This window comes from Empidonax traillii, unplaced genomic scaffold, assembly GCF_003031625.1.
Source record: "Empidonax traillii isolate 1590-97213 ecotype Southwest subspecies unplaced genomic scaffold, ASM303162v1 scaffold927:size442368, whole genome shotgun sequence".
NCBI lineage: Eukaryota > Metazoa > Chordata > Aves > Passeriformes > Tyrannidae > Empidonax > Empidonax traillii.
The window spans coordinates 3,519-16,314 of NW_020956120.1; the positions used below are offsets into that span (position 1 = coordinate 3,519).

General features: G+C 37.0%; 1 protein-coding gene and 1 long non-coding RNA gene across 4 annotated transcripts in view; one reads left to right on the forward strand and one right to left on the reverse strand.

Annotated features, from left to right (window-relative positions):
* Nucleotides 1–11,228, forward strand: LOC114067532. Its single transcript, XR_003573410.1, has 2 exons — nt 1–137; nt 10,851–11,228. It is a non-coding gene; the product is annotated as an uncharacterized LOC114067532 (long non-coding RNA).
* Nucleotides 8,779–12,796, reverse strand: part of RHOQ (ras homolog family member Q) — a 19,821-nt gene continuing 15,803 nt past the window's right edge. For all 3 annotated transcript variants that reach the window (XM_027903058.1, XM_027903055.1, XM_027903059.1), the window contains 2 exons: nt 12,275–12,370; nt 8,779–11,565 (listed from right to left, as the gene is read on the reverse strand). In XM_027903058.1, the coding sequence (XP_027758859.1) occupies nt 11,410–11,565; nt 12,275–12,370 (252 nt within the window). In that variant the 3' untranslated portion in view covers nt 8,779–11,409. The remainder of the gene's footprint in view (nt 11,566–12,274; nt 12,371–12,796) is intronic.

Below are 12,796 nucleotides of genomic sequence, written 5' to 3' on the forward strand. Positions count from 1 at the left end.
GAAAGCTTGTAATGTGCTGTTTTTACAGAGCTATGTCCATCTGGGAAAGCAGTCTACAGATTACTACTGTGTGCAGCATACTTGGAGCTTGGTTTGGAGCATTTCCTATTCCTCTTGATTGGGATCGGCCTTGGCAGGTGTGTATGCGCACCCTTATAATAAATATTAAAAAAATATATTAATGTTGTGGATTTGCACGCTATACAAAATTGCTCTGAAGCTTTACAAGTATATTGGATTTATTCATAAGCTGTTCCTACAGAATTAGGACAAACATTTAAAAAGTCATTGGAAGCATTTATGCTTAGAGTGTAAGGAACTAAAATGCAATATTTTTACCTCTTAATAGGTTTGTGACAGATTTATGAGTGTCTGTTGCATGCAGATTTTATCATGAAATAGATCTCATCCAATAAGGATTTTGATGAAAAGAAGCTAGGCAAACAGGAGGAGAAATGTGAAGTGATGAGGACAGCTCCAAGTTTGCCTTCAGTCTGGTAGCTTTTATTGTTCATGGGTAGGGAAGGAAAGATACTTTCCTAGTGTTTTAGCTCCCCTCTGTCTTCCATAAAAGCACTTAACAGAATGTATTTTAAATGGATTTGGATAGATTTGTGGAAATGGTGTGGCCAAAGCGCTGTACTAAACACTTCTGATTTCAAAGGAAGACAAACATTAACTCTGTAGTTGGACAAGAAAAGAGGTGAAGCTGGCACTGCAGATTATGTCTTTATAAATTCAAATGTTTGTGCTATTTTCTTAATATGTTTTTTTGGCATGGAGGAAGGATTAAATTATACATAATTGATGTCTGCAACTGCCGTAAAATAATGGCACTGGTAACAATTCTTCCTAAATGTCCTCAGTGAGTATGTTCTTTCCTCTGGTTACCAAACTCATACACTCTTAGCTGAGTAGTATCTACCAGGCCTCTTCTTAAGCAGATGGTTTCAAAGGTTTCTTTCAGAAATCAGTGTAAGAGGCAGCACACTTTCCTCTGTGATATTGCAGAGATGTGGCTTACAGCTGCAATGGAAATCTGTCTTCCATAAGTGGCTAACAGCCTGCTTTTATGCCAACAGCCTTTCATTGCAGTAGCGTAATTAGACATTAAAATTTGTATTTCAGAAATAAAAGAGGAGTAGTTTGATACTTCAAGTAAAAATATCAGGTTTTCTTCCCTAAAAACACTTCGTTTTACTCTTGCAAGATGTTTTGCCATCAATCTGACATAGGTATGTGTTGGCACTAGTTAATTGTTGACAGACGTGAATGTAACAAAAAAAACCCTAAGGGATTCATTGAAATGCAATCTTGTATCTTCTTGCAAGGTCTTATTCACTTTCCTGTTCTGATGAAAGACAGGCTCCTTGCTCAGCTAGGATTTTAAAATAGCATGTCACATCTGGCAGGTTTTATTTTATTCCCAAAATCTCAGACCTTGCTGTATATAAAAATTTCACCTTTTATGCACCAGTGATATAGGGAAAACTTGATTACTAAATCAGGGGGCTCTGATTAACAAAACACTAACACTAACTAACACTGACAGCTAAAGACAGTTATCTTAGGTACAGTTAATTTTTTACTTTTTGTCCATTCCCCCATCTTCACTTAGTGGGAGAGACAAGTTTGGTAATGGTCTGGCAGCTTTTTCTGTTTAAAACTCTTCCAAGTCAATAAAGGCCAAACATGACTGATGAAAGTTTAGCTCTTAATCTATACTTAGACATCTAAGGAGATATCATCTGACTCCTCAGAACAGCTAAGCACCTGGAGAAACCTCAGATACCCATCTTGTCACTACCTGTTTTTGGGCATGAATGCTCCCCCAGAGACTTCAAGCAGCAGCTGAAACTGTGTCTACACTTCCCTTTTCCTTCACCGTCTCCACCCTCATTTCTGACATACTCCTGATACCAAAGTTAGCAGGGGAGAGTTTCTGACTTTAAAATCCTGCATCAAAGCAATTTTCTTTTGCCTAGATATAGAGCACTTGCTGCTGTGTTCTTTCCCTTAAGTTCCCCTCATTTTTCCCCATCCTCACTTCTCAGTCTTTCACCTTGTAGAGTTTTAAATAGTGGGGTGGAGAAAGAAATCTTGTGTACCATCTTGGGTCTGACCTGCTCGATCACTACTTTAATCATCATGTGAGCAGTTTCAAGAGCAGCCATAGAGAAGTTTGCTTATCACTCCTGCAGGCTGCCACTCTGGCAGTCTTTGAAAACTGCAGTTTTAAGTGCTAAGTTTTAAAGATCTGCATCATGAGGGAAGATGAAAGAAGTTCTTGTTAAATTTAATGTAGTTTTTAAAAGTCCAATTGTCTCAGCAAGCAACACAGTGAAGCACCAAAATGGTAACAGATCTTCAAGACAGAAACAATCTGAGATACATTATGAATCGCTTTCTCTGGGGAAATGCTGAACTTCATGCAACAGCTGATGTCTTTGGTCTTGTTACCCCCACTGAGTGGTATGGATTCAACAATCCAGTTACTGCATGTAGTAGTAGCTGCACTGCTGTCTCAGAAATCTTCAGAGCCAAGAGACATTTCTGTTGTTCTTCAGAAGTTCACCAGGCAGTAGCAAAAAGCCCCTTTTTGCAAGACTTCTTTTTGCTACTTGATGTCAGGTGATTACAGAAACTCTAATAGTAAATTCTTTCATTGTAACAATAAAAGAGGAGAGGTGCTTTCTGTGTTGTCTTCAGCTGAAGACAGGGGAAAGAAAAATGGTCCTTATAACAAATTCTGCTGTTGTTGTAGATCTGTTTAGTTTGGGAGAATATTTTTAATGCAGATTGCCCATCCCCTGAGTGGTCTGACTTCTGACTTACTGAACATAAAAGTACCTGTAACTATCATTATACATATACAGACACTTATACATATAAAAATACCTGGAGGGAGTAGTTATTATTTAATATAATAATTTTTTATTTAAATAATAATTTTTAAAATCCATCCAAAATACAAGGATTGATAGAACTTAATCCAGCTGGGTATGCTTAAGGGAACACCTACAGATTAAGTCCCAGGCAAAGTCTGAAAAAAATCATGTAGATCTTAATGTAGGCTGAAAAGTAATCAAAACCCAGTCAAAACCAAATTACTTCTAGGCATCTGCATGAGTAAAGCATTAAGCTGTCATGCTTCTGACATCAGCTGTTTCTCTTATTAGCCTAAAAGCAGAGAGCTTGAGGATTACAATTTTGCATTTATCCTTCTCCTATCCAAAAAGGGACTCAAATGGAACAGCTTAGTCTTTGGACTCAAGACCAGCTTTTGAGATAAGAACAGGTTTCATTAATGATTGTTTTTGAGTTTTAGATTTTCTGTTGTGAACTTTTTTTTTTTTTTTTCATTTGCAGTGGAAATGGTTCTGCTTTAAAGCTGAAAATGTGGTTTAAATCTTATTACATGAGCAAGACTAAAGTGGTATTATCATTTTAGAGAGCAGTGTTAAGGCTTTTAAGCCTGTTTATTGCAAAATCTCGTTCTGATGTTTGTATTGGTTATGGTTGGTATTTGTGGTGTAACATGATGGAAGCAGCTGCGTTTTTACTTTTAGCTTCAGACAATTCATTATTGGAGGAGTGTTGTGGACAGGGTGAAATTGGTTCTACAAGAATTGGATGGATCAGCAATAATTGAGAAATACCACATGACAAAGCAAACCAAAGGGTTTGCTGCTGCTGCCCTTGTGCTCTGTAGCCTTAAAATGCCAAAAGTTGTCCAAAGCATATAATATCCAGCAGGTACAGAAATGTGCTGTGATTTTGGGATGAAAAGTGCTATTGCTATCGATTTGGCTCTGTTAGAACAAAAAGGTAAGCACTGAGTCTTGAACTGGTATATTTTTTCACTTAATCAGGATTTAGCACTTGATCAAATCTAGTGTCTACACTTTAAATTGTAAATTGTCTACACTTTATTAATTTAAAACTCAACTTTTAAGTTAACGTAGTCCAGCTCAGAAAGTGGAGTATGTAAAGCCACTTCTGTTAAGTCTGTTTTGTTCATAGAAATGGCTTCAAATGAAAATGGCCTGGTCAACAATGGTCTTGATGACCTCTCGGCAAACAAAAGGTTGAAGGGAGTACTGAGAATGTGGGCATTTCAACAGAGTATTGAATAAAGCTGATTGCACTGTTCTGTAAGGCAGTGTTGTCTGAATTGCCACAGATATAGGTTACAGTTCTTCTGCTGTCACTTTGTGTCCTTCAAAGAAAAAGCAACATTTTTCACTACTCTGTTTCCCTGAACTTGGCTAGCATCTTTTCCTGTAATCTTAATAGAAGAACCAAAAAATTCTATGGTAGTCATTCCTTTACATCATGGTTGAGACATATCAGTGGAAGCTGAGAAGTCTGTTGTACTATTACCTTTATCTTACCTGATCAGATAATCAGATGTCAATGCCTTCTGTGTCTTTCACTAGAATTTCTTTCTACTTCCAAGTACTTCAGAGTTCTGTGGAGTAAACCTGATGATGAATTCCATACTAAGAATTCCAATTCATGTGCTAATGGCTAAAACCCAAATACTACTTCATGCTGAGTTACTCATAAACCAAAGAAAACATATTGGTTCTTTACACATACCTCTTGTGACATGTAACAAAACCGAGATAAATACAGATGTCTCAGAAAATCTTCACTTTATTTTTCCATGTTTATCTTTGAAAAATAATGCATATGGGGATATTCAGATTAGTGGGCCTGTCTACATTTAAAAATACTAATGTAAAATGCCTTTTTTTTTTAGCGTACAAGAACTTTCATGCTAAGTAAAAATAGTACTTATTAGGAACAGAATATTGTTTTGGAAATAAAATAACACCAGTTATCTGAGTAATGTTTCAGAAAGGACATGAAAAATATATTATGCATTTCTGATAGAAGTATAAAATATATTGCTGAAAACCAGTTGATATCCCAATGATTCATTGGTTTTTGTTATTCTGTTGTTGTTCTTAAAACAACTTTTCAACTTTTCAACATAATATGGCCATGCATATTGCTCCTCTGCTAGTTTTAAGAAAAAATTATTTTGCAACTGCGAAACAGTTGGTCATAGAGGCCTAATCTATGGTTGTTCCTAAAGATAATGGCTTTACAGGAGTGCAAGTTAGTCCTCCAGTAGTCACATTTCTGTGTTAAATAAAAAAACAACAACTTCTCAAGACTTACTCTGCCAGACATGTGTCAGTTAGACTGGGAGAATAATTTTGCCAATGTTTTTTAAACAATTTTTGAAATAGTTTGCAACACCTAATTGTGATCATTTAAATAAGGCTATTCTAGACAGCGTTCAAAAGTTTTGAAGAGTCGTACATCTCTCTCTAATTGCCTCTAGCCCCCTGATGCACAGGAGGTATGTAAGGGTTTGTTAGTTTGGACAGCTCTACAAAAGAAATAGAAAATAACTTCCCTTGTTACAGTTGCTCAGTTTTTTCAGATTGCCTATTTTAAGTTGATGGTGTACTTTTAATAACCACATGTGATAAGGATCTTGGCTTCATGTGTCACCTGAGGATTGGAACCTTAAAGGACACCACCACAGAAACAGAAGGGAGCTGTTTAGGTGTTACTAGATGTGTCCTTTCTCTACTCAGCCTGAGGTAATTCAGTTGCAGAACAAGATGGTATAGTTAAAGACCAAAACTTTTATCAGCACGCGCTGTGCGTGGTGGAACTGGTATTCCAGATGTGGCATTCATCATTGACAGCTGGATTTTGCACATTGTGGAGTTGCTGGGTTTATTGCATGTTTTGATATCAGATTTTAAAACATGTCTCTGTGTTTGCTGTAGGCATGCCCACCCATCCGTTTTTTGTAGCAAGTCTTTTTTATCTGCAGTACCTGTTACTAACGATAAAAAGTGACTTTGAAACAATGACTTCTGCCTACAGTGTTATCATTGGGTAGAAGTAAAATTGCTATATTCCCACTTTATACTGGATACTGCAAACATAGCGCTGATATAACTCACTAAAGCTGACTGACTGACACGTATACAGCCAATATGACTGTAAATATTAGCCTTGGATACCTCTCAGACATTTGTACCCTGAAAAGTAATCTGGAGACTCTTGGGTACAGTTCTTGGTGCTTACTCAAGTAAGCTGAAATAGGACTATAAACTTTCACACTACTTTGGTTCTTCTTAACACAGCTCTGAGGGTTTCCTTCTTGTATTTCTTTTTGGATTTACTGCCTACTGGGAAAGTTGTGTTGTAAAAGAAGTTGCTTAATGTGAGAAGAAGAGATAATATGCAGTTGGAGTTGCTTTAAACAGAGGTAGAAGCTTGTTCCACTTTAGTGTGGTTATCATTGTTTATTTAATAATGTGTTTTCTCAATGTAAACCTTAATGGTGAGATCAAAGGCAGTTATGCTTGCTATAACTTTAGAACACAAATCCACGAAACCAACTTCTAGTTACAAATGCCAGCCTGAAAAAAACCTCGCACTTTCTTCTCAGTGTGTGCTTGTCAACACACACATTCTGTACAATGTGATAAGACACTTTTAGTTAACATGTGCATGCAACCAAAATAGATTAAAGGCATGTACTGATTTAAGACAGTACAGACTAAACAATCAGGAATTTAAGGGCATGTTAGAAACAGGGAAGGAAAGTAATTGTGCTCATTTATTCAGTTTTAAAATGAAACAAAAATTATTACATAGCTTTCTAAATGACAGTCAGAAATGAGTCTTTTGAAACAGTAAGCATACAAAAAAATCGAGTTTAGGAATATGAGAAAAGCACTCTAAGTTTACTAAAAAGAAAATTAAGTACAGTAGATTGCCCCACTGTATTTGCATATGTATAATGAAAGTTCCAGCAGTCAGCTGCTTACTTTATACTATCTTTAAAAACTTTATTAGGGTGTTGTTCCTCTGGTCTACAAGAATCTGGCTTTTATGTCCTTAATCAATGTCTGTGTAATTCCCCTTGCATGGGATGCACGTTACAGACTTGTAATAGATGACAAAACTGTCATGCAGTCAGAATTCTGGCTTAACTTGCTACATGCATAGTGCAGCAGAGCTAGATACCTTGCTGGGATCTGCAACATGCTCTGCTTTCCATGTAATATGCTAAGCATTCTCACATCATAGAATCTTACGTGTTCTAAAGAGCGCTGAGGAAAATAGCTCGTTTGTGTCCTGAAGGGTTGGTAATTCCTAATTTGAGTCCTTATCCTTAAAATGAGTTCTAATATATACTAAAAGCCTTGCAGTTCTGCAGTGTCTATTTAGCCAGCCTAAAGAAATCACTGTGAAGTCCTAACACTGCTGCCAGATGAAAAGGCCAAAAGAAAATTTAAACAAAAAGTCAAAATCATTTTGCATTAACTCTCATGCTCTGTCCCTTAAAATGCCTTTTTTTTTTTTTCTTGTTAAGATTTGGTTTTGCCAAGCTGCTGTTCAGATTCCTAGTACTCATTACAGATTGTTAAAATTGTCCTTTTCATCATGCATTTGATATGTAAACTGACTTTTCTTGTATTAGGCTGTGAGAATGGTAGATGCTGCTTCCCAGCTGCTGGGAAAGACAAGGCATTTCATGACAGTTTCAGGAAAAATATTCTGTCCTGTATCTTGGAACCCCCACACTTTTCCCTCCAGATCAGCCTTCCTTCTCCTCAAAAAAAGTGCATCTAGGTCACGTTGCCTAACATTCCCCTGCTGCTGACCCAGCCTAGACATGGCATCAGTACTGGGGTAGGATATGCCAGCTTCCTCAAGGCAGAAGGGAGCATGAAATAGGAGAAATTGAGCTGACGAGTTCTCAGGGGATGAGGGGGTGTGTTACAAGTTGGATACTTTAAACAAGCGGAGTGGAATCTTTTGGAGCGTGCACACAGGTATTAGCTGCTTAGATTTCTATCACTTACAGGCAGTTCATACCAAGTCAGGGAAGTTAAATCAAGTTTGAGATAATATGAAAGACACGGCAAAAGCAGACCGATCTAGTAAGTCAAAGTCATTTAAAAAGGTCCAGCAGAAAGTGATTGGGTCTCAAAAAATGAGGCCAGCAGCTAATACAAAATAAAGCAACCCACTTTCATAGAGAAAAGCAACCCACTTTCATAGGCAGACAAAAAGCATGTGCAAGGGCTGTTATTTTAGTGCAGCTAATGTGCTCAAGAGCCATATCTTCATCTGCCTTTGATAACTTGCTGCTTTAGATATACCCATGGGTGCCTCTGGCTATATGTAGCCTAAAGGCCAGCAGTCAAGAATAAAAGGTGCAAAACTGGTATTATTACCTGTTTATTAGGGGGGGTTGTGCTGTCTTTAGGGTTAGAGAAAATAGCATGAGGACAGCAATGCTCTTAAGTCCAGGCTTTTAATTCAAAAGGACAATCAGACTGCCTTCAGAACTACTTTGGGCCATCTGAGCAACAGACTGAGAACAAGTACCTGGCCCAGTACCCTTCTCTTCTATGCCACTAAAAGGGATGAGGTGGTGGTTTTTTTATGTCTTAGGATGAGGTGGTGGTTTTTTTATGTCTTAGACAGGGAAATGGTGTTTTATGGTTTCTTCTCTTTGTCCCGTCTTTGCCACCTGCCATTGGTGAGGGTTCAGAGGTCAGAGACTCACATGTTAAGTGAGACAGACTGAAACTTCTATAGGGTAACTATGACTTCTAAAAAGCAAAGAAAAAATTGAATGTCTTAGAAGAAAGACATAATTAATATTAAAAGTAACATAACTTTTGAAAAATCATCTCCCAAGTTGCAGTTCGGTCAGGTAAAAGAAGGTACAACAACCATCAGAGATTCTTTTAATCGTACCAATAATCACCCACTATACACAAAATACCAAAATATACAGGGTCGACGAGTCATCAGGGATATATGTGATTTTTTACTTAAGGGAACATGATCAATTCAGAGTCCACTATCTACCTATACTTCTGAAAAGCAAACAGGCAACTACAAATTCACCTAATGTAGGTAAAAATTTAATGAAGGATCATTGATCACTTAGAGAATTTGATTTAAAAAGACCACCAAGTTAAGAAGCCTCTATCCATAGTTCTGTAGATAGCAGAGTGGTATTTGACTTCATCAGTGGATAAGTAAGTATGACTCGTGTTCCAGCTGAATGTTACTGAGTGAGCAGCTGGGGTTGCAGGGACTTTGCTTCGTCCTTTAGATGTGTGTAATATGCAAAATGCTAGAAATAATTACATTTCATTTAGAAGTTGAAAAGATCCACCTGAAGTGTAAGTTTAACCAAGGCCACAAACTTATGTGAGTTTCAAATAGTATCTTACCATGCCACAGCATCTCAAGGCTTTTTATAGATGATCTACAATAAACAATACCACTGTTAAATGAATGAAAACAAACAAATCTTTGGTTTGAGAGGCAACAGCCGTAATACTCAGCAACAAAAACAAGTAGCAGAGACAGAATGTCTGAAAAAGGAAGAATGAAACAAGGTCAATAAAGAGTACCTAAGGCACCTTGTTTAATAGTCATCTTTGCTACACTCCTTAAGACCTCCAAATAACATATAAAACTGTAAATGCTAAGGAATGTGAAGATGAAACAGCTGAGGATACTGAAGATCAAAGAGCAGAGGACAAAATACATTACTCTTTTTCACAGTTAAAATTCCTATGATCAAAAGTTATCAATAAATATATTCTTTTACACGATATTGAAGTAAAGAGAAGAATCAGAGCTAGGAAAATGAATGAAAGGAGGAACCAATAGCCTTAAGAGTAACTTCATTTGATATTCATGAATTGCAAGTCAAAGTGAAGTAGAAAAGAAGGCTGGACTCGGAGATTGGGATATTTTATCTAATGTCTAGTGCATTTCTCAGTCTCAAGTACTACAGAAGGGGGAAATATCCCCCTTAATTTAAAAAAATAAAAGAATGTGAGAGTCCAGTCTGTTCTTGCTTCAGGAATATGCACTGTACAGCAGGAATTTCAAAACTGTCCTTACCAAAAAAAAGAAGTATGCAAAGGAGAATTTTGAAGAGGGACGGGAGTTTGTTTATTCTACAATAAATATTTTTAATCACCTACTTAGTTGAGACTTTCATCAGATGCAGTATGACGTGGACTAGTAATATAAGCTAGATCTGAGGGTAGACTGGTTAAGTCTTGGTTTGGCCGCTCCTCCCTGCAAATCAATACCAATAAAAAAAGGGCAGGGCAGAATTCCATTACTACTCTGCCTCAGTACAAGATGGTTTGTGAAAGTAAGTCAGCTTTATTGAATCAGCTCCATGTTCTTATACTAGAAAATAGGACTTATAATTAAAGCTCTTTTTAACATAACCAGTTTACTACATATTTGCTGAACTGAATGCAGGATGCTCAGTTTCCAAATTGAGAGCCAGAGGGAAATTCATCAAGGAAAAAAAGAGGCAACAAACCTCTATCCATCTCAGTCTCTGCCCTTGTCTGAATACTAGTTCATTTATATGCACCTCTAAAAGTTTCAAATCACCGTGAAAGATGTAGGTTTCCAAATGTGTGCAGCAGAACAGGAAGTTAGTTAGTTGAACACTTCAGGGGATATAAATACTTCTAAAGTTTTCCTTTCCCACAGAATTTTGGGACTATCAAACTAAGTCTGCAAGAGCCAGAAGCCTTCTTACGTTTTAATGCATCTTAATTAAAAACTGTACAACAGCATTTAGTGTTCATGAAGATGATTGTTAAGCTTTTGGCATTTTTAGGAAAGCACATCAAGCTTTAAAGTAGAATAAGACTACCGTCTTTCAGTACCTAGATTTTGTGCTCATGAAGTACAAAAAAACCACAGACGTTTTCACCATTGTCTGCTTTTACCTTGTGTTCTCCCCTCAGGTATGGCCCATTTCCTGTTCCCTCGGAGCTACCTTTGGCTATATGGCTGGTCTGATTATTGCACCTCTGTGGATACACTGGAACCGGAAGCAGCTTACATACAAAAGCAGATAACTGGAGCAAAGAGAGACAAGGTATTTCTTTGTGCAGATTCCATACAGACTGTGCAAAAGTTGTTTTTTTAAGATAGATATATATATATATATATAGTCAAAGCAGAAGACTGTCCAAATTCAGATAAGAGTATTTCAGGCCAAGCATCTCCACTCATTAAAATCACATAGATGCCATTTCAGCATGGTGCAGTTTTTGCTTCCTCTAGACTTTGTAACCCTGAGAGATTGTACCTTCCAGTCTGAATAAAATATTTGTAACAGGTGTGGTGGCTTCTTATTACAAGTTTGTTGACTTTGATTTTATTCCTTTGAATTTCACTGGTTGTAGAAGGCAGAGTTGTAGGTTCAGCTTTCAAACCTGTAACCTGTTCGCTGTGTACTTAATGCATTGTATTTAAAATCAGTAGAATTTCACAGTAAGCCTGGCCATTGTCAAATGTTTCTCACGTGATCAAACAGCAGTTTATACATCTTGAGCCTATTCTCTTCTTCACTGTGTGTTTCTTTGGAGTTAGAATGGCTATAATAGCTTCATCAAAAACGGTCTTCAGTCCTTTCTGTGTTAAAGCTGAACACTCCACATAGCAGTAGGCTCCTATCTGTCAAGAAAATAAGTTAATTCAATAGCAATATATCTCAGCTGTTCACTTCCATCTGTGCACTTCTGCCTTTTTTTTCCCCCCTATGGTGACATTACAATGTTTGGCTGCAAGCTAGAAAAGTTATTTGCATAACTGATGTGCGTTCCCCGTAGGAGAAAATAAGATTTGTCTTTTGCCCGAAGATCTAGAAGGTATTTAAGATGGTTTGTTTATAAAGGAAACATATTAAATAAGCTCTTTTGGCAATGGGGTCCTAAGGTATGTTTGGTAATTAAACAGCAAAAAAAGAATTACATGACCACTTTGTTTCAAAAATAAGACTCTGTAAGTAATTGTCCTGATAAGCATTTACATAGTAGTTAAAATGGTAGTATAATATTCTCAAATAATTTTTAAAAGATACAATATTTTGCTTGAGCAAAAGAGGTCCCTTCTGACCTCAAACCAGTCTGCAATTTTAGTTATCTTATACAGCTTTTACAGGTGTCTGTGCAGAAAATTAGAACTAACAGGGAAGTGCAATTACACAGGTCTGCTTGTTACGTCTATTCAGCAATGTAAGTAAATATTGTCAACTCGTAACCAGTCGCAAGATTTCATACATGGACTCGTAAAAGAAATGGGCAAAGTGGTAAAAGAAGTCAAGTGGAAATAGGGGGTTTTTTGTTCTTTGTTATTTGGTTTCATTTAGGAATATCCAGTTTACCTCTTTCGCTAACTTCTGTCCTTGCTCCACAGATATGGGCTTCTCTTTCATATCATTCAGTCTTGCCAGAGTTTTTGGGTCATCACGAAGATCAATCTGGCAAGAAAGATTATATTCATGTTGGAATACTTTTTTTTAAACAAAAGTCAGCAGACAATATGATACACTCATTTAAAAAGAGAATTATTTAAAGGAGTATTGCATCTATTAAAAGGGAGTCATATCATGTTTAAGATCATGGACTGTTCCTGATCCAAAAGCCCTAAATTTAAGATGTGAATGACTACCTTTAATCCAGAAGGAACTAACATTTATTCTGTAATTCAGCTCTTCAATTAGATGTGATCATCTCAGAATACCAAAATGTGCATCCAGCGGTGGCAGAAAGATTAACCCAAACATGTTACCGACATGTGGGTCACTTCATAAATGAAGCTCAGTCCACTGCCCACAAGAAGCAAGAGGAAATTGTTTCACTTCTCTTGCTCCTTTGCTTCAGCAAATATTGCATATGACTAACAG